Source organism: Aptenodytes forsteri, unplaced genomic scaffold (genome assembly GCF_000699145.1).
Source record: "Aptenodytes forsteri isolate BGI_AS27 unplaced genomic scaffold, ASM69914v1 Scaffold132, whole genome shotgun sequence".
NCBI classification, from domain to species: Eukaryota; Metazoa; Chordata; class Aves; order Sphenisciformes; family Spheniscidae; genus Aptenodytes; species Aptenodytes forsteri.
The window spans coordinates 2,281,341-2,301,880 of record NW_008795520.1 but is presented as its reverse complement, the minus strand read 5'-3'; the positions used below and the strand labels follow the sequence as shown (position 1 = coordinate 2,301,880).

General features: G+C 37.7%; 1 protein-coding gene across 1 annotated transcript in view; it reads left to right on the top strand.

Moving 5' to 3' along the window:
• GALNT2 (polypeptide N-acetylgalactosaminyltransferase 2) overlaps nt 1-20,540 on the top strand; it is a 47,853-nt gene that overhangs the window by 5,191 nt on the left and 22,122 nt on the right. The window contains exons 2-7 of the mRNA XM_009281774.2: nt 2,589-2,742; nt 7,972-8,070; nt 8,639-8,706; nt 9,632-9,697; nt 13,138-13,259; nt 19,775-19,862. Of these exons, the coding sequence (XP_009280049.1) occupies nt 2,589-2,742; nt 7,972-8,070; nt 8,639-8,706; nt 9,632-9,697; nt 13,138-13,259; nt 19,775-19,862 (597 nt within the window). The remainder of the gene's footprint in view (nt 1-2,588; nt 2,743-7,971; nt 8,071-8,638; nt 8,707-9,631; nt 9,698-13,137; nt 13,260-19,774; nt 19,863-20,540) is intronic.

The following is a 20,540-nucleotide window of genomic DNA, read 5'->3' as shown; positions in this document are numbered from 1 at the left end:
GTGAAGAAATTTTTCCTAATATCCACTCTTTCCACTGGATGGAAGGCAACTAGAGGAGTGGATGGGGGTGGCAGTACTGAAGCAGGCATAGCATTAAAATCCATTGGAAGTTGGAGTGTTTGAAAGTTGAAAGTCCTACATAAATGCAGTTTAAGTGTAGATTATATTTTGTAAAATGCACCAAAATCTTTTTAGACTGGAAAAGCAGTGAAATGACATGTCCTGTATTTCAGAAAATATTCAACATATGTTCCAGATTGAAGCTATATTGTAAATTAGAAGCAAGTGTGATAATACAGTTTAGTTACCAAGGAGGTTGCAAAAGCATTGGGAAATGCTAAGGGAGAGTGTTGTACAGGGAGATGATCTTGTGATCTCTGCTTTTTCTTCCAGTTTCCTGAATCAAGCCACTTTGCATTTTGTATAGTTTTGTTGCAAGTGAGGTTTGGTGTAATTTTTGTAAACGATTCTGTATTGGGTTATTTGTAGTGTGGTAGCTGGCTGAGGTGTAAACTTGTTTTCAAAGTAAGTTCCTGGAAATATTTTGAAGAAAGAACTTGAAAGGCTAAGAAAAACACTTGGCAGTCTGTGGGCTACCAACAACAGCTTGAAAGCTTCCTTTTTAGAGTTCTTTCAGTAACTGGAATTTGAAAATCTGTATTGCTCCCTCCAGTTATTTTCCTACAGTTTACCCTCTGGGCTGCTTCATCAAGTGTCTATTAAATGTTCTGCAGTCTGGTTTTGTTTAATTCTCTAGTTGTGGCTTCTGTGTGTGTATGTGCATGTTTTAACTTCTTTAGGATGGTAATTCAGATGTAAAAATAGTTGCTTAGTATTAACTGGCTAGCTCTTAAACCAGTAATCAAAAAGTATGGGCACTTTTCTCTTACTCTGTGACTTTACTTGGATGTTGGAATTTTCTTAAAAACAAACCAACCAACCCAAAACCACCTCCCCCCCAACCTTGATATTTTTGCCTTACAACCTCCGCTAGGTGAACCTCTGATAACCAAATCACACCTTGGGTCCAAGTTGCTTTTGTAAATGACCCTGAGATTATAGAGAATTTTTAATCAAGTTGATGGTATTTGTCCGGTTAAACAATAGAAAATTATTTTGTTTCATGATGGAAAGTGTTCTTTCAATATCAGAATCTTCTAGCAGGAGTTAATGCACCATAGTTGGGGCATGGCTTATGGATAGAAAGCTGTAAATGAGGCCTGCCTTAGTTTCCATGCTGTGCAGGTTGAGAGACTGAGCAAAGGCAAACCTTGAAACGTCTGGGCAACCTCTGACTCTTGTAAATAGCTGTTAGAGTAGTATTGCCTCTATGCATATCAGCTTAGTTTAGGATATGCCTGAGCTATATTTGTCTAAAAGCTGAGCTTGAATGGAGTGATGTCGTGGTTTAACCTCAGTCGGCAACAGAGCATCTCTGGAATGGAGTGACATCTCTGCAACCTGCTGCTTACTGAACTTAATTGAAAGTACCTCAAAAACTTTGTATGTTAATTATGAAAACAATGAATATTAACTACTCTCCATCTGTAATAGACAGTGACCCCAAAAGGCAGATTTTGCTTTGTATCTTTGTTTTTTTAATGCCAACAGCATGCTGTGTTCACCACAACATGCTTGCAGGAGATTCTCATACACATCCATGTTAAAACAAAAATATCTGTATTTCATTAGAACTTGAGCTCTGATTTTGAGTTAAAGGTGGTACAAATTTGCTGTAGATAGCATAGGTTTGGCTGTCAGTAGGCAAAAAAGTAAACATTCAACCAGAGGTAAGAACTGATAGTTTTAAGACATTTTGTAAATATCATACTATTGTTTTACACCTGAAGATGGTGAAAGTCCCGAAATTTTGTTCCTGGTGGCTGGATGCTAATCTGCCTTTCTATGTTAGTGCCACAACCAGTCACATAACGCAGTCCTTGTTAAAGAGGGATTAATCTGTGAATCAGTTCTGATTGTAAAGGAGGTTGCAGTTATGTCATATTGGAGAGTGATCTAGTGCTCTGCCTACACGAAATGCTGGGTTTTGAGAATAATGTTGCCTTGTACTTGTAAAAGGCCTGTTCCTCAAATGGTTTGATTATAACTGACTGTGTTTTTACTTATGTAATGAGACAGTAAAGTAAATTATAATGTCTTTGAAGTCTGGACTAGATCTTGAAAAAAAAAATGTTACTTGGATAACTTTATAGGCAGATCATCTGCCATATTAATGCCTGTCGATACGTGGAGGGAGTTTTTTTGTTTTTTTTTAAATAGAAGCTGTGGTAGTTGGGGTTAAAAAAAACAACAAACAAAACAGACAAGATGAAGCATCATTCAAGCATTACTTGTATAAACGGAGATCTGTAAAATTGTTCAGTTTTATATTAATTCACAGGTGTTCTAGAGGAATTTAATATGCAAAAGTGACTGTTGATGTTACACTGTTAACAATAATGTTGAGGTTTAATTACTTTGTTGCAAAATTAAAACCCAGCTATTTCATCAGTTATGTTTGTATTGTTGATTGCTGTTCTTTAAATTGCAAAGATTAAATTGGATATTTTCCTGTTTTTCTATTGTAGGAAAAGTTCGGTGGCAAGACTTTGATCAAGATGCTTATGTTGGCGCTACCATGGTGCGATCTGGTCAGGATCCATATGCCCGCAATAAGTTCAATCAGGTAGAAAGTGACAAACTGCGAATGGACCGAAGCATTCCCGACACTAGGCATGATCAGTAAGTGCCAAGCTGAGCCCTGTTTGACTTGGATTAACTTTTTTGTATTTATGGCTTTTGAGCAGCAGGTGGTTTTCTAAAGCAGGAACTCTCCAGCTTTCAAAATGACAGGAACAGTAAACTCTGGTGCGATCCTTAAACAGTGGGTTAAAGAACAATGAATCTTATTCAAGTTTTTCTGTTTCCATCAGTGTGTATTCTGTATCCAAACTGGTGCTGCGTTTCAGTCTCTTTTTGTTCCTGTTCATCGGATGGCTATTCTTGGTTTCTACATTTGGAAGTCTCTTCCATTGTGAGGATGATCAAACAGTGGAGCAGGTTGCCCAGAGAAGGGTGTGAAGTCCCCAGGCTTAGGGATATGCAAAGCCCAGTGCACAGCCTGCTGTAGCTGGCCCTGCTTTGAGTGGGGAGTTTAGACTAAAAGATTTCCAGGGGCCCCTGCCAATCTCAGTCGCTCTGTGATTCTGTTCTTCTAAGTATGTGACGAATGTCAACTCCAGATCTAAAGGAATCCATTTATGCACACCCCGGTGAACACAGGACAGAATTACACTTCAGATGCTTAAAACTTTTGCTATGTCAGGCTGCTTGTGCAGATTCAGGAAATAGTACACTTCAGAGAAAGGAAAAACATTATTTTCTTGTGGGTAGAGAAGACTTTCATTTAAAAAAGGGTTTGAGTGACTTGCACTAATCTTGTTTAAGGAGAATTGATTAATATTAAAACAACAGTTGCTCATTAGGACTTCCATAACTTAAAGAAAAATAACAAAAGCAGGTTAAACTTGGTTTTAAAAACTAGGCAGGCAGAGTCTCAAAGCATAAAATTAGCCAACCGTGTATAGTTAATTTGCCTAACTAATTGTGCAGTTAGGATGAACATACATTCACAGCTTTGTAGGTAGAAGAAGCTGGAGGAGACACTAGAGGGAGAGAGAAAAGGAAGGTGCTTGGTTTTTTTTTTTTCCATAAAGCTCTTTCATCAGGAATGGCATGGCGAAGGAGATTTGTATAGAAACTCAGATACTTCCTGTGTCATTTTTTAAATCCCTTGTATAATAGCATGGTTTTAGGTTCCTTTAAGCAGTTGATTTGTAGATTTGTAAAGAGTCTTGTATAATTTGCCATTAATTGAATGGGAAAGTAGGAAGAATCTGGTGTTTCATGTGTTGCCATGAAAGCAGTGAAAAGCACGATGCCCGTGGTATGCTGAGGAGTTTAAAATGACTTCTGAATTTTTTCTTCATCACATACTTTTTTTCCACAAGAAATGCATTCTAACTCTTTAAACCAGGTATTATTTTCCCACAAGAGCAAAGCTCAGCCACCAACTTCTAGAAGCTTCTATGATTCAGATATGCTGAATTTGGAATTTTTCTAGATATTTAATAACTTCTGAGGGGAGTCTAACAGACAAATGCTCTCCTTCGAGAAGAACTTAAATAAGAGAGATGACGGTAGACAAATTATATTACAGTGGCTATGTTTGTTTTAACTGTCAGTGTTGTGATTATATGCTGACCTGCCTGGGTTTTTTCACTAAATGGAGCTGGAAAAGAACCCTGCAATGGAGGGAGTGGGATATGTTTCTGGGGAAAGGCTGTATCTGTGCTGTGATTATTACTTAGACTTTGCCATGGAGGAGATTTAAGTGTATCGTGAAATTCGTGAAATTTGTCACTATACTCCATCAGTCTGTAAATGGTCATCTTTTTAAAGAAAAAAAACAACCGAAAAAAAACCCAAACCCCAAACTGAAGCAATCATTCCTGCAAATTGTCCACGATGCTTTCCCTGCCACGTTGCAATTAATTTTCCGTCTATTTTGGCAAGGACATTCACTGCCGAAGCTGAAAAAGTCACATGAAATATTTGTTTGGGAACTGTCCAATGGAAAGAGCAAGAGCACTAGCCATAGGAAGAAGAATATGTTACAGATCTGAGCACATGTCACTTGGAAGCATGTTATTTTCAATAAAATTGGAGGCAACTGGGTGAAGATTAAGACCTCTTATGGAGCTGCTACAATCTTTTTCTTTAAGAAAAGAAACCTGGATGAGGAAATACTTGTTTCTGCTTAAGCAACTTTTTATTAATTGTATTGATGTGTCTAAGAGGCTGTCTGACTTTAAAATAACTACATAATACTACTAGTTAACTGCTGAAATTGTCTAGGCTGTTTAGAAGCAGTTTATCAGGATTCTACATTAGATACGTAAATGTGTGTGTAATTATGCATCTCTTTTTATACTACGTTGTTTAGTCTTTTCTGCATAGGACAAACTTTTACTAGCATCAGGTTAAGACCAAAGTTTTCTACTTGCTTTTTGTGAAAGCCTGCCAGCAGTACTAGAAAACACTTTGGTTCGCCTGTTTAAGCTGCTTGCCTTTATTTTAAGCAAAAGGGAGAAGTGAGAAACAGGCAGACACAACATAAGAAAGGAAGCAGAGAGAGGAGGTCTGAGCAGGAATGCAGATTCTCACGCCAGCTGATGCTCACAACTGCCACTTCCAACAGTGTTGAGAAACCTCTGGGTTTCCTTCTGTTGCAGTCTGTTTACGAGGTGTAATTGAGAGCTATCCCTGTCATGGTAGACTTTGGAGATCCAGGAAGTGAGTGTCACAGTCACAACAGGAAACTTCCAGAGCTGTCCTCCTGTCAGTGTAAAATAGTCTCCCAAGTGGGATGAAGGGTGAACTACTCCATGGTTTTTGTGGACCAATGTCCACCGCGCTTACTTTGGACCAGGGGTTTCTGATCACGTCTCTTACCTGATGCGTTGGCATGATTCTTGAGAATTACTGGTAAGTACTTTAGCTGGACTAAACCGTGTTTTCTTTCTCATTTGGCAACTATTAGAAGCTTCTGACCTCACACTCAAGTTTTATTCTTAAGTAGAGAAGAAACAAACTTTTCTGTCTCTCTGGTACCCAGATATCTGTTGAGGTGAAGGTTCTCCTTGCACTGGTTAAAGTGGATATTTCTGTCAAAAAATGGTTTCAACAAACCATGGAGGTTTCAGAAAATTTGTTAATGATATGAACTAGTCCAGCGACTCAAATTTCTAGGGGAAAGAACGTACTTTTCATGTCTTAACTGATTTTAATGACCTACACTAAGCATTGAAGTTTTCAGTTCAAGTTCTATTTTATCCAAATGTATCTGCTCATTCTGCATGTAACATTAAGTGCAATAAATTGAGGAAAGAAAGTCTGATCTCTGTGCCAAAAGTGATGACATTGTTTCTTTGGTTTGAGTTTTAACTGTGGCACTATTGACACAGCAGAACAGGAGGAGGACTGCTACTGAGTCAGTTAAAGCAGGGATTTTTGAAGAGCTGAGAGCAGAAATACTCAGTGAAACATTCCTCCGGTTGTATTAGGAAGTCTAAAAATCTTAATTTCTCCCTCAGAAATATGCAGTAGTGCTCTTCTCTTGAGTTTTCTTAAAATTGAGAGGCTTCATTGCCTTGAGTAATTCCACCCTAAGATGCACTCTGGCTCAAGCGCTCTCTTCTGCAAAAAGATCAGTATAAGTTTAATGTGACTTTTTAAATTATTCTAATGCAAGTGCTTCATGTGATAACTGCATGCACAGTAGGCTTGTCCTCTGTGGACAATTTTAAAGTTAGCAGAGAAAAGTATATATTTTTTGGCACCATAGGCTTTGGTGTATATTAGCTGGATGTCCTGTAGCTGTCTAGATGAATTGTCAGAAGCTCACAACAGAGAAGGTCTTAATTCTTTACTTTCCAGAAACGCATACAAGTTTGTGATTCATAGCTTCGTCACTAGTGCCCAGCATTGAAGCAATCTTGTACACCCATCTTTTGAGAAACAAAGCTAGATATGGCCTTGCTAGTCTGACATGGCAGTTGTAGGGTTGGCATGGGCTTTGTTTTTCTTCATAGCGAGTGAGGTCAGCATGGCACAATAACGTTTTGTTTCACGGCAAGCAGTAATGTGTGCGACATTACGGGTGTGTTGTATCGAAAACACTGCAGGTCCTTGGGATGTTGTAGGGTGGGCAAAGGCAAGAAGTGCATTGCTGCTTGCTCTTTGATTCCAAGAGGTTGAAGGCTGCATGGTTTGTGGTGCATGTCGCAGATGTTTAATCAGGTGTGGAAGGGCCTTTTACATAGGCAGAGGCCTAGTTTTAGAAGTTGATGTAGCAATGTAACTCACCTGTCTTCCCGTAAAAGCTAGTTTGATTAATACTGCACAGAGTACAGAATTACTTGCTGGATTTGCTACAGGTGTATGCTAGCTGGGTTTATCCCCTTTGAAGACAGCTAGGCCTGTTAAAACTCTACCCCTAATATTAAATAAAGGATATGTGAAGAAATACATCACTCGTGTATGTTACTGCATGAATGGGGATCAGTATCGTGACCTGTCAGACTGTAATGCTTTCAGCATGAACTCAATATACAGTGTTTTCTAGTACTGTTAGTGTCTAATACAATGAGTAGTGTCTTTTTTAGGTTTGTTGTCAGTAGATTTAAACAGTTTAACTTTATGTAGTCCTGCAGGAATTATTTTGGGATTTGCTTCTTTTTGCTTATTATAGTAATTTCAGGCTACTAGAGGTGATGAAAAGTGAGTTGACATAAATTAAATATTCCATTATCTTTATGGTTTGGAAGGATGTGGTTCTTTGTTTAGTCGGCTCAACATTGTCATAGCTAGCTTTGTTTTTCAAATTCTGCATGTTACAATCCTTAAAAACAGTTTTCTATTCTAATGAGAAGTTGTATCTATGAGGAAGACCAGGATGCTACAGTACCTTTTAAAAATAAAGGGAGAAGTGGACACGTGCCATTCTAAAGAAGAGACATATGGTAGCCTGTGAACCCATGCATTTTCACTGAAAATATGCTCATTTGCTTAGATTTATTGAATGCTTTTAAAGTAAAATAAGTGCTCTGGTTTCATACTCAGTTGCACGAAAGGTATTTATGACATGCTGCAGTGATCATAGTCTGGTGACTTTACTGAACCTGCCTATATCTGACACTGACTTCTTAGTCTGTTGTGTACTAAGACAACTACCAAAAGTGGCAGAAGAGGACTTGATTATAATCTCATCTGAAAACAAGATATTTCATTCTTCCTAGGTAGGTGCAGTGTGTACGTGACTTTAATAGATAATTGCTGCACAGCGAAGGCTGTCTGCTAAGCCTGGGATGTAAATACTATGTTCAAATGACAGGGTATTATGTCTTTCAGGTGTCAACGGAAACAGTGGCGGATAGATTTGCCAGCCACTAGTGTGGTGATCACCTTTCATAATGAGGCAAGATCTGCTTTGCTTCGAACTGTCGTCAGGTATACCTAAGAGAGACCTTGATTTTTCCCTAAAGGCCATTCATTTGTGTCAGATAATGGCTTATGATAAGGAAGGGAAGTAACAATCCATTATGCTTTCCTGAACCATTTGCAGAGGGAAAGATGAGTCTTAATTTCATTGATGCCTCCAGTACTTACATTCTGAAATAGTGATGTTAAACAAAATTGCTCCCCTTAATTACAAATGCATGAAAGTGTGGAACCAATTACCAGACGATGTGTGGAGGTTGGCTGTATAACTAGTTTCAAGAAAAAAATCAGCGAAGATGGATTCTCAGGGGATATTTGACCTGAAGATATCTGCAAAACTTCCATGTTACAAGTTGTCTAATGCACTGATTTCTGGAGGTTTGAATTTTGGGGGGAATGATTCTACGTGTGCCTCTCTTGACAAACACTTTCTGTAAGAATAAGCCAATAGCTGTGGTTGAAGATAGCATCCTGGGCTAGGTTCTGCTGTGGCTTAACAAAATAACTGCTTTTGTGACATCGTTATGGAAAATTAAGACTGCTTAGTGTTGAATCTTTTTTTTTTTTCCTGTTTCAGTGTCCTTAAAAAAAGCCCATCACATCTTATTAAGGAAATCATACTGGTGGATGACTACAGTAACGATTGTAAGTACTCTTACAGGGTCCTAACTTTATTTTGTTTATTCTGGTAAGACTTTCTGTAGGTGCTAGTAGGTGACTCGGTTGAGAATAGGTCACATGAATAGGAGTTTGCAGAGACTGATCCAAAACCAGGTCTTAATTCTTTCATATCTGTCATTGTGGAAATGTGAAGAGTTCTGATAAATACTTCAGGTATGTTTTATTACTTCCTGCTGGCTGAAGGAGCAGAGTGTATAGTTGAAAACGGCCTTTACATAGCATGTTATCTGATGTAAAAATAAAACCCATGATGCTTGCAAGAAATATTTTTGTAGCACTGCTTTAAATGAATGCTGGTCTCCATCAATCTCTTGGAAAAAATTCTTACTGACTCTAAAATAAGTCAAGGTTTTATAAGTACTAGGGTATCACAATACAAACTTGAACAATTGAAATGGACCTCTGAGTAACTTTTCTTAAAGGAATTTAATGTCTACACTTGCATTGCTAGTTTATAGCTAGTTTAGGATAGGTTTAAGCCTTAATGTTGGTTAAAAAGTGAGCTTTCTTATATGCAAAGAAAACAGTTAATCCTAGAAAATAGTTTAATCCTATAAAAGTGTTTTTTCTTATGCAACGTAGAAACTGTGAAGTAAGCAAAGAGAATATCATTAAACAAAAATATTTCAAGAGTGTAAAATTAAATTAGCTTTAAATAAAATAATGAGGGTAGTAATTTTTTAGCCTGGTAACTTTTCTTTATTTCTGGTGAGACAAGTAGGCATTTTTTTTAAACATATATCTTACATTTAACTATTTATGACCATAAACACTTTCCACTACAAAGCTTTTGTTTTTCTTTGAAGACAGACACTCTTATGGTATACATTGTTGGATATCAAACTGGTTCTCATCACTTTTTTTTTTTTTATTATTTTACTTTTTAAAGCTGAGGATGGTGCTCTCTTGGGAAAAATTGAAAAAGTGCGGGTTCTTCGAAATGATCGCCGAGAAGGTAGGCTTAATCTGCGTGAAGGAAGGTACAAATTCCCCTGTGCTGCCTTATCTGTTAATCTTCATCAGTCTTTTAAAGGAATGTTCTGCTATATGTTCCATATTGAAGGGGGGATTTTCACTTTATAAATCAACTTACTAGTGGAAGGAATAAAAACAAATGCATTTGTGCAAGTAAGAACAGTAATTCTGATTAATTCTGTATTGTTGTGTGTGCAGTTGCCCATTGTTGGCTTTCACAGTGAAAGCTGACTTGAGAAACTGCCTTTCACCCTCAACCTCTCCTTTCTGTAACTGTACTGAATCATCAGTTAAGCTGCTCCCATTGTACGTAAGGTCTCACTGTAAACTGTATGATTGATTGAAATGATCCAGCTTAAAAATAGCCCTCTCTTTTGCTGGTTCCCTTACTAGAGATCATTTTAAGGATCCAGTTGATGGGCAGCCTGGCAAAATTTGTTTGGCAGACTTGAGAGCGTTTGAGCAGCCAGGAGGGCTGGGACCACGTATGCCAGTTTTGCTGAAGCCAGTGTGCCATGTAACAAACTCGTCCTACATTTTTTTTTCTTCTTCTTTGTTGCTTTGTAAATTATGGTCTCATATCACTGAGCCCTTTAGTCAGCAGCTTCCTGGCTACGGAGCTTAAAGTATTAGATATAGGCAACTGTTATTCTACAGCTGTTTGAAATAATAACTGAGAGTTGATGGTTGAAATAGCTGACTGAGTTAGCAGATATGTGCTTGTTTATTTTTATAAGCGCTGTATCTTCTAGGCTGCCAGCCTGGCCTGGGGAGCAGCTAGAATCATGAGACTGTCAGAAACTGGAAATTACATGCACAGAACCTGTGTTGTCCCATAATTAAAGTTATTGCAAACTGGTGGGTTCTTAGTGTTTAAATGTTTTCTTTGGAATATGCTTGTGAACAAAGGCTTGTTAGGAAAGCAGGCCTTCTATGACTTGCCATGGTTGCAGGGTCCTGAGTAAGTTAATGTCATTTTTCTGATCAGTACAGCATTTAAAGATGGAGGTAATAGTAATGGAAAAACAGAATGAAGTCACACTTCTTTATTTTTATTTTTTAGTAATTATAAATATTAACTTTGTACTGCATATACAAATTCATACTTAAAAATATGCATCAGTATATCTGAAAATGAAATACTATTTGACAAATCTTTTACTATGTCAGAAAAGAACAACTGTTTGCAGATTGAAGGCATAATACTAGTTTACTTGGTATTTTTGTGAGATTAAGATTAAATTATTACCCATGGGATCTACTGTACTGTTCATAAAGTTTTGCCTAGGCATCCATATGTGCAATCACGTGATAATTTTTTAAATTAAAATACTGTAAGATTTCATTTGATTGCTGGCTCGCTATGCTTGAGTTTGATATTCACTTTGCTTTTCATTTTCAAGTGTAGTCTGACACTAATATCTCGGACAAATACAAATTAAAATTTTAGAGAATCAGTAAAATCAACCAGTGTGTAGGATGCTAAGAGTAACACATTAGTATGAACAACAGAGAAAAGCAGTGTGTTTTAAAACAAAAATTAAAATAAAGGGGCGGTGTCTGCATAGGGGATGACATTGACTGCCTTGCTTTCAGAAATATGTGATAGTAGCTTTTAGTCTCATCTGTAAGACCAGAGTTTTTTATGGGAACAGATGTGTTTTGGAAGATGTGGTAGTCTACAGAATACATGTTCAGGGGAACCTTCTTGACTCTTTCAGTTATAAGGCTGAATGTGATTGTAGAGGACTCAATGACCCAAGTGGTCACCTCCATTTTTTTGGCCCTAAATCTGAAATTAGAAATGCTATTGTGTGTTTTCCATGAAAGTGGGGCAAGACAGTAGGTTCTATAAGAATGGAAGTTAGAAATAATAAGCTCTGGAAGGAGGAACTGCAGAAGTAAAAGAAAAATAACCAGAGTGATTGAGGAATGGTTTGATGTGGAAAAACTGAACAGAACAGGTTCAAAGGTTGGAATTAGGGAGACAGCATAAAAAGCAACGAGGTACAGTTAGCTGCCAATGTGCAACAGATAAGGTGTAGAAAGTACTGTCGGAGAGCATCAGCACAGTGCGTATCTACAACAGTAAAGCGCTCACATTTGCGGTAAGAGATAGTACAAGGATCTTGGTGAGGCTCTTGCTGAATGTTGGAGAGATCAAACAAGCTTTCCGTCTTAAGCATCTTGTATTCTGTTTGGCAGTCATATTTTGCAGGTTTATTTTGTAAAGGGGATGGAAAGAAATGGGGTTGACTCTTTTACAATATTTCAGTTAAGGGGGAAAAAGAAAAGCAGAACAGATTTGGTGAGAAACAATGTAGAAAGAAAAAGAAAAAAAAAGTAATTACTTGGCTTTGGTCTTGAGTGACAATGCAATCAGTGAATTTTGAATAGTAATAGCGAAAAGTAGGGAGGAAATTTGCAAAGGAATGAGAGGAAGCTTGCTATTTTTCCTGTATTGAAGGTAGTGGTGGGATGTTCTGGGTTATTAGTTGAAGATGTCCCTGCCCACGGCAGGGGGGTTGGACTAGATGACCTTTAGAGGTCCCTTCCAACCCAAACTATTCTGTGATTCTATGATTTGTGTATATATAGCAAGGAACTTTAAGGAATGGTGAGGTCATCCAATGAACAAATATTAAAAGAGAAGGAAGGAAGGAAAGGAACAGGGTAAATCAGTGAGGGGATCTGTGTAATTGAGGTGTAGAGAAGAGAAGAACCCTTTGGCTTTACCAGAAGTTTCTTCCTAAAGAAATCTTTTCAAAAAAAAAAAAAAAACCCCAAACAAACAAACAAAAAAACCCAACCCAAACAAAAAAAAAAACCAAAAAAAACCTACAAAACAAGAGAATTGCAAGAAACACAGGGGAAAGACAGTTGAAAGGCATGGGAGGAAGGCTCTCAGACATGAATTAATGAAGCATGGATATTTCTGGAAGAAGTTGATAGAAGAACGGACAGACTGTGGCAACTAAGATGGGGGGGGTGGCAAAAAGCTGGGGAGGATAAGTTAATGATGGTGCTTTCCTCAGTTCTATCGTAGAACTGTTGGAAAGATGTTTGTTTTCAGGACGTGTCTTGAGTAACATTTATCAGTATAAATACTACTTACTGTAATGGAGACCCAGCTGTACTCGTGTATCATGTTTTTTGAAAAGGCACTTTAATTCTTCTACCTAAATCAGATTGAAACCTGTAGACTAGGGTGCAGTAGGTTGGCAGCTTGCAGGCTGTTTGTTATGAAGTCATTTCACTGAATTGTTAATTAGCGTCTCATTTTGATAATGGAACTTGTGTGTTTGCCCTGTCTCAGTCAGAGTAATTTAATTAATGACTGACTTGGAATGCAATAGTTTCTCACTATAGTTGATTGTTTTCCTCAGTAGGTACTTTAAACTTTTTATCTTTACTTCTCAGGCTTGATGCGCTCCCGTGTCAGAGGGGCAGATGCAGCACAAGCAAAAGTATTGACCTTCCTGGATAGTCACTGTGAATGCAATGAACACTGGCTGGAACCACTTTTGGAAAGAGTAGCTGAGGTTAGTAAAGAGTTCTTCTAAAGCAATTTCCTGAAGGAGTAGCTTTTAAATTTTAAAGCCATCTGGTTTATACTACATTAATTTTATGCATTTTTCTAAGGAAGCTTTTTCTCTGAAGTGAGGTGATGGAGATGATCGGAGTGTTCCGTGATTAAAACCCATTTTTTGTTCATTTTATCTGTGAACACAGGAACATAAAATGTGAATATTTATTATTGTCTTTACAAGCAATTCAAATATATGCTTCTTTGGTTCTTTAGGGACTGCTGCAGTAAGTGTTGAAAATCTTTAGAGCAAAGTATAGTTCTCCTCAACCAATATCATCTCAATGTAGTTCAGTTTACCTGAGTATTTATACCTCATTAAGATTCAGTGTGCTAATAGGAGAGAGGTTGAGCTGTGAAACCAAAATTCTCATGGAAATTAGCAGGGACTGTGGGCTCTCAGCTTCTATGTAAATGATGCTTAGTCTGTGTCCCGGAAAAGCAATTGAGAGTATTGAGTGAAAGTATACTGTTTTCTCCAGGGGTTGGTTATACTTGTTAACTTGCTCTGGAGGAACTCAGTTGAACTGGAAAGTGAATCAAGTGTGATCCCAAAAAGCACTGGGGAACACTCAAGACAACAGGGTTTTTCTTCTTTCTTAATTGCATTCCCTTTCTGGTAAACTCCCCTTCCTGGACAGGCTTTCTTTCAAAATGCTTCTGGTCAAAATGGTTTTGCTAAGCTGCTCTGTCTTGTTAATGCCCAGTTCTTCACTTATCCTCCCTACACTTCCCTCTGCATTTCCCCACAAAAAGGGGAGGGGGGGGGCAGGGAAGGAAGTAAAACCCATATACTCAATATGCCAATGGAGAAGCTATCAACTGATGACTGGTTTTCCTTATTCTGTTTGGTTCTATGATGCTTTACTGTGTATTCCAGAAATACTGTAAGTTGCCTAAGACATATCAGCAGTTAAAATCCTATTTTGGAGTAGAACTAACTCTAATCAGCTCAAACCTGGACGCTATTAAAGTACCTAGAGCCTACAAAGCCCTTGAGCGTGAGTAATACAGCACTTCCTTCTATTTTTGTGCTCGTGTGAAGTGTTGCAGCCTCAGAAGGGTTGGGGGAATTTCTCTATAACAATTAACTAGGAAAATAAACTCGAAGACATTAAATATATCTCAGAAGGAAGTGGAGAATGCTTGCAGCTAAAGCACTAATCGATTCTAGGATGTGGAAACAGTTTTCAAGCCTTTTTGTGTAAATGTTTTGAAGCATCTACCTGTTCAAGACATCAGAAGAGAAATGGTAGTTTTGGTCAACAAAACCCTGCTTTTAGTAAGACAGCTATTTTGCCATTTACCCTTTTTCTTTATGACTTTTTTCAGGACACACTCATTTAGCTTTCTGAAACTGGTATGGGATATGAAAAACTGTTAACCTTTTCATCATAACAGAATGTGTAAAACCTCTTATTAAACTGCTGACAGTTTTGTGAAGATCCAGTGTTACATGTGGTGTACTTGGTGGGAGAAACTGGTGCATATTTTGCTTTGTGCAGCAGCCACTTTTTAGCAGCACATGTATTACTAGACCCTTCAAGACTTACTCCTCAGAGTTGTCACTGTGATACACAGTAATCGTGTGTGCCATTTAATAGTTTTCAGCTGTATGAATACAGTTTTCCATCCTTAAAAGCTTGATGTACTGTTAAATAGTTGATGTGGAATTCCAGTTTACTTTCATCTGGGAAGATTCCCAACCAACAAGTATGGGGGCTGATAAAGTAGCTTCTAAGCTTTCTGCTTGTTCAAATAATTAAGACATGGATAGTGTTTACGTATAGTATATGATATTCTTTGTTATTTTAAATGGATTGATTTTGCTCACAGTGCAGACGGTATGTTACTTGATGTTAATTGGCAGCATTTTCTTGATAGTCTCGGTGACAAAAAGCTGAATAGATATGAACTCATTCCTGCCCTGGCCTCAAAGGTAACTTTTTTCAGGTCAGGGCTACTATGCATTAATACAGTATCTTCTGGTGCGCTGCTGCATCTATTCTATATGTGGTGGAAAGTGTAGGCTTTTTCTTTTTTCCTTTTGTTCCAGAATTGCCCACTTAGCATTTAATTCTGTCAGAGTTTTGGGGGATTAGTTGTGTGTGTCACAATATAAAAAAATTTATAGCTTCCAAGAAACAGTCTGAATTGAATCAGTTCTACAGTACTCTATCTGATGTGCTATAACCACTTTAGAAAGTTGTCCTTGACCTCTTGCTTGTGTTAGGAGCACCTGAGGCATCAAGCTCTCCTCTTCAATTGAAAGATGATCCATCCCACAGTTTTCTTCTTTGAGATGGTTTCCTGGTTAGACTATCTTTGTCTATTGACCAGGCTTGCTTAGCACCCCTAAAGGGGTCTGACACTGCTAGGGATTTTTCTTCAGCGATTTGAGCAAAGGCTTAAAGCAGAAGCAGCATACATACAAGGTGAATATTTTAGAATTCAGAATGTACAGATACCTGTGTAACCTGGAGCTGGTATATCTTTTCCCTCTTTGCTCCCTCCTGGAGAATGGTTTTCTGCCTGTTTCCCTAAGGCTACCTTTTATGCCCTCTAGATTTTTTCTTTTTTATGTGCGCGTTAGGGGAGATTAAACGAGGAGACAGTGGAGATTAACCCTTTGATTCCCCCAAAATGTCAATATAGCAATAAGTATACACAATCTTGAAAACCTTGGTAACTACTAGCTTTTTCATGAACACTTGTCTACTTGGCTTTTTCCATTTCCAATTTCTAATCACTTTGATGTTTTATTCTTATGATACATCAGTTATATGAGAAAAATAAAAATTGAAATATTCTGGTGCAGAATGGAACTAATCTGTTTTCATAGCATAGCTGTAAATCCTGTATCACTTTTAGGAAGGTATTTTTAAACAAAGATGATCTTAAAAGGAAGAAAGAGCTAGGATTAAGAAATGAGATGTGGATTCCTTTTTCATATCTGTCTCAGATTTTTGTGACCTTGAATGAGTCAACTTTTAACTGGCACAATGCTGAAAGGAAATATTTTTAAACAAAGATGATCTTAAAAGGGAGAAAGAGCTAGGATTAAGAAATGAGATGTGGATTCCTTTTTCATATCTGTCTCAGATTTTTGTGACCTTGAATGAGTCAACTTTTAACTGGCACAATGCTGAAAGTAAAATATTTATATTTTCTCTTAAGAGTCTTGTGAAGCTTAACCTTTGAAGTGTCTTGAGATTTTTAGAGGGGGGAAGCAATTTATGCAGAATCTTGAGGATAATTTCTGATGGTTTATGAGAATAATATATAATAGTCTAACTCTCTAGAGCATACATAACCTCCTTATGAAATATTAAAATGAAATAGTCTGCTACAAATTTCCAGGCACTAGAGACTTGCAGTATTCACAGGCTATTTCTTTCCATTACCCTCACCAAGAAGCACATAGTTTTCCAATTGTGTGTTCCATTATAAGTTATGGTGTCAACCCTTCAGAATGAAACAGGAGATTATAAAAAGAAGAGTTCCTTTTTGCTTGTGTTTCTGTTTCTAAAATGCACATCAGATGTCTACTTTAATCACACTATGGATAAATAAGTATTTTGCTTTAGGATAATTTAAAGGGAGCTGCTGCTTTTTAGTGTTTTAAGTGAATGAACTCCCTGTACTTTGGAGACCCACAAGCTCTTTTTAGCAGTCTCTGCATTAACAACTTTGTAGTGCCCTGCAAAGCATCACCTTAAGAATGTTTTAAGTCTTTTGTCTGCCTTGCTGCTGAGCAGATCTATAATTTCAAATCATGGAAGGAACAGCGTGTTTCCAAGCCAACAAAGTGGGGATTGTACATTGGACTGAATGGTCGCAACTTGTGTATTTGTCTGTCGGAGAAACAACTGTAAGTTGTTTAAGTAATACGTTAGGTGTAGCAAGTGGTGTTAGTGCGGTGTCGCACTGATATTGATAGAACTAATCAGACCAGCAGTAAAAGCTTGAGGAAATCCCAAATGCGCAGAGACAACATGCTACCTGCTTACTCAGCACAATAAAGTGGAGATAAGTTGAAGCCTAACTGAAGCTCTACCTAATGTGACACCTGATAGCTTGGGCGACTCTTACCACCAGGTTCAACCGAGCTGAGTAGAACCATTTGAGAAAATGCAAATTTTTGTCAGAAAAGGTTTTTAGAGATGGGCGTAGCTGTTGGTCTCTTTTCCAAAGTAACAAGTGATAGGACGAGAGGAAATGGCTTCAAGTTGTGCCAGGAAAGGTTTAGACTGGGTATTAGGAAAAATTTCTTCACCGAAAGGGTTGTCAAGCATTGGAACAGGCTGCCCAGGGAAGTGGTTGAGTCACCATCCCTGGAGGTATTTAAAAGCCATGGAGACGTGGTGCTTAGGGACATGGTTTAGTGGTGGACTTGGCAGTGCTAGGTTAATGGTTGGACTTGATTATCTTAAGGGTCTTTTCCAACCTCAATGATTCTATGATTCTATTCTATAAGCTGTCTCAGTTTCAGCTAAGGAAAGAAGGAGAAAGAAAGGAAGGGTGGTTTCATTTTTGTCTTTCATGCTGATGGGTGTATAGTGAATCACTTGGTAGGCTGGATATCTTCTGTCTCATCAGTCTTTAAATAAAGGAGTTTTCTAATTCTGTCACTGTAGATAGAATGCCTAAAATAAGGTCATGGGTGCACCTGAAGTGCTTTAGTGGTGTAGGAGAGCACATAAACACAAGTAGAGTTTTGCAGTTAAGGTGCAGTAAATCATAATTGCCTCCCAAGTACAACACAGTTAGCAAAACCATAAGATTGCCATTGCAAACATGGACTTGGAGCTACAGCTAACAGAAATAGGAGCTAAAGATGTGGTTGATGGGGGAACAGGACAGGTTGGTCTTTATCTGTGTTTCTAGTTTGCTTTAGACTAAGCTAATTAATACGTGGTAGCAGACCTGATCAGATGTTACATTACATCCCTCATAAAGGCAGATATTTGGCCCAGGTGGTATAGCTGCAGTGATACTTAAAAGGAATGTAGAAATCAGCAATGAGTCTTCAACTTTTAGCTTAGTCTTCAGCTTTTAGCTGAATAGTTAAGATTCAATAAACGAAAACGGGTGTTTAATGTCCTTATTGGACCAAGCAAAGCATTTGACTAAAAGAGTTGCTTTTAAGTCTCTTGTTATGAGCTCAAACTATTCTCATACTAGTTTGGTTCCGATCTGTTCTGTATAATACTGATTAGCAAGGGGGGGATGCATTGCTGAACCGCTGTTGAGAATATATGTATGTCTTCAAATAACAATACTTATGAAATAAATTTTTAAAATGGAGATGTTTACGTTGGTGGTTTTTTAACCATGAGAACCATTTCTCTATAACAGAGTTACCAAAATATCTCCTGTTTATTCAGAACACTTTTTATATTTACAGATTTGGTGATACACTGTTCTGAAGTTATCTGTGATCTCTGAATGATGCTAAATTGTGGAGCTCAAAGTTCTGTTTTTGAACTCAAGCAAAGTGTTCAATCAAAGTACTGTAGAAGTTATGCTTCAGTGTGTAAATGTAACTGGGTTGGTTTTTTTGGGTTGGAGTTTTGTTTGTTTGTGTATTTTGTTGGGGTTTTGAGGTTGTTTTTTTTTCCTTCCCCAAGAAGTACTTACTTCATGGAGACGAACCGGTTTAACCGTCTTATTGCATTTCTAATATTAGATGAGTCTTTTTTTGGAGTACCGATGTCTTGTGATCCTACTGGATGATGCATGTGGAGTTGTTGGAAAGATTTTTGTTTTTTCTTTAAAACTGTTTTGACAAACACATCAGCTAAGGTAATTAACATTACTCAGAGTAGTATATGAGACCATGGTCGGATAGAGGAACGTGGTATCTGTACCACTGGAATCTTGGCTGCTGGAGATTAATAGCATTCATTAGTCTGAGGTGTTTTTAGGTTCTTTTTCCTGTCTAAGTATCTGATTGTGAAGTGTGATTCTTTTAGCGTGAAGTGGGTTAGCATTAACCTAAGACTTTCCTGATTGCAGAAAGGCCTAAGTGTTCCTTAAAGGTTGGAATAATAAGACTGTAGTACACTGCATGGCTAGAATTTGCTGTGGAAAATACGAATTGCCTGGATGCTTCTTTTCTTTGAGCTGGTTTTAAAAGTAAGAATGGAAGTGCTGTTTGCTCGACTGCCTTTAGAACTCCAAGTTTGCAGCCTTCTTCAAGAGCAGGTCAGAAGAGGGGGATTACTTGAATATAAGTAGCCTAGAATAGAAAGAGGATTCCCAGCTATGTAGTGTGGCTTCTGCTTTCTGAAGCAGTGCTGAGCAATGCTATTCACAGCACTGGCTATTCAGAGCCGTAAGTTGAAACAGGGGGAGAGCTGGGGGAGACGTGCTAATGAAATCCTGCTGAACTGTTCAACATCTCATCCTGCCTGAATCTTTATATATTGATTTCATTATTTCAATATTACTTTCTAATATTTATTTTAGGACAAGACCAGAGTTGTGTCTCCTATTATTGATGTAATTAATATGGACAACTTCCAGTACGTGGGGGCGTCAGCTGATTTAAAAGGCGGTATGTACCTGTACTGGAATACAAATTAAAAAAAAAAAAAAAGCATCAAGAATCAAAGCTCATAATCACTGCAGTTGTGGAATGGGCAGTTAACATACTGTTCTTCCTTTTCATATATCTAGTCTAAGTTCTATAGGTCCGTTGTTTCTAGGCTTGGATTTTAATTGGCCTTATTGTCTTCTGCTTTAAAACAGTTCATCTTTATTATACTAATTCTTATAAGTTTATGCTGCAATGTGCAGTACTCACTCCAATGTTTGTAGGATTATGTAAATGTGTCAGAAGCAGCTTATGGCCAGAGCTTATGATTTTCTTTTTAGATAAGACAGGCTTTAATTGCTCTCTAGCTTAGAAGCCCATCAGCAATGCAGTGCCTATGAGTTTTTTTCAAGATGCTGGTTTGCTTAAAAAAAACTAAACTATTCTGAATGAGCAGAAAGCTTTGGAATGTGTTTAAAAAATAAATGTTTCTGTTAGCCATGATCTGTAATTGTGAAGAGAGTAACATGTGACCTTGAAAATTTGTAGTGTTTATACCTTTACAGTTACAAAATTTCCTGTTGAATTGAGTTTAGAAGTACTACAGTTTCACTATGTCTAGCTAGTGTAAACTGTTGACAGCAAAAAGAAAAAAGACCTAAAAAGCCCCCAAAAAAAAAAAAAAAAAAAAAAAATCCT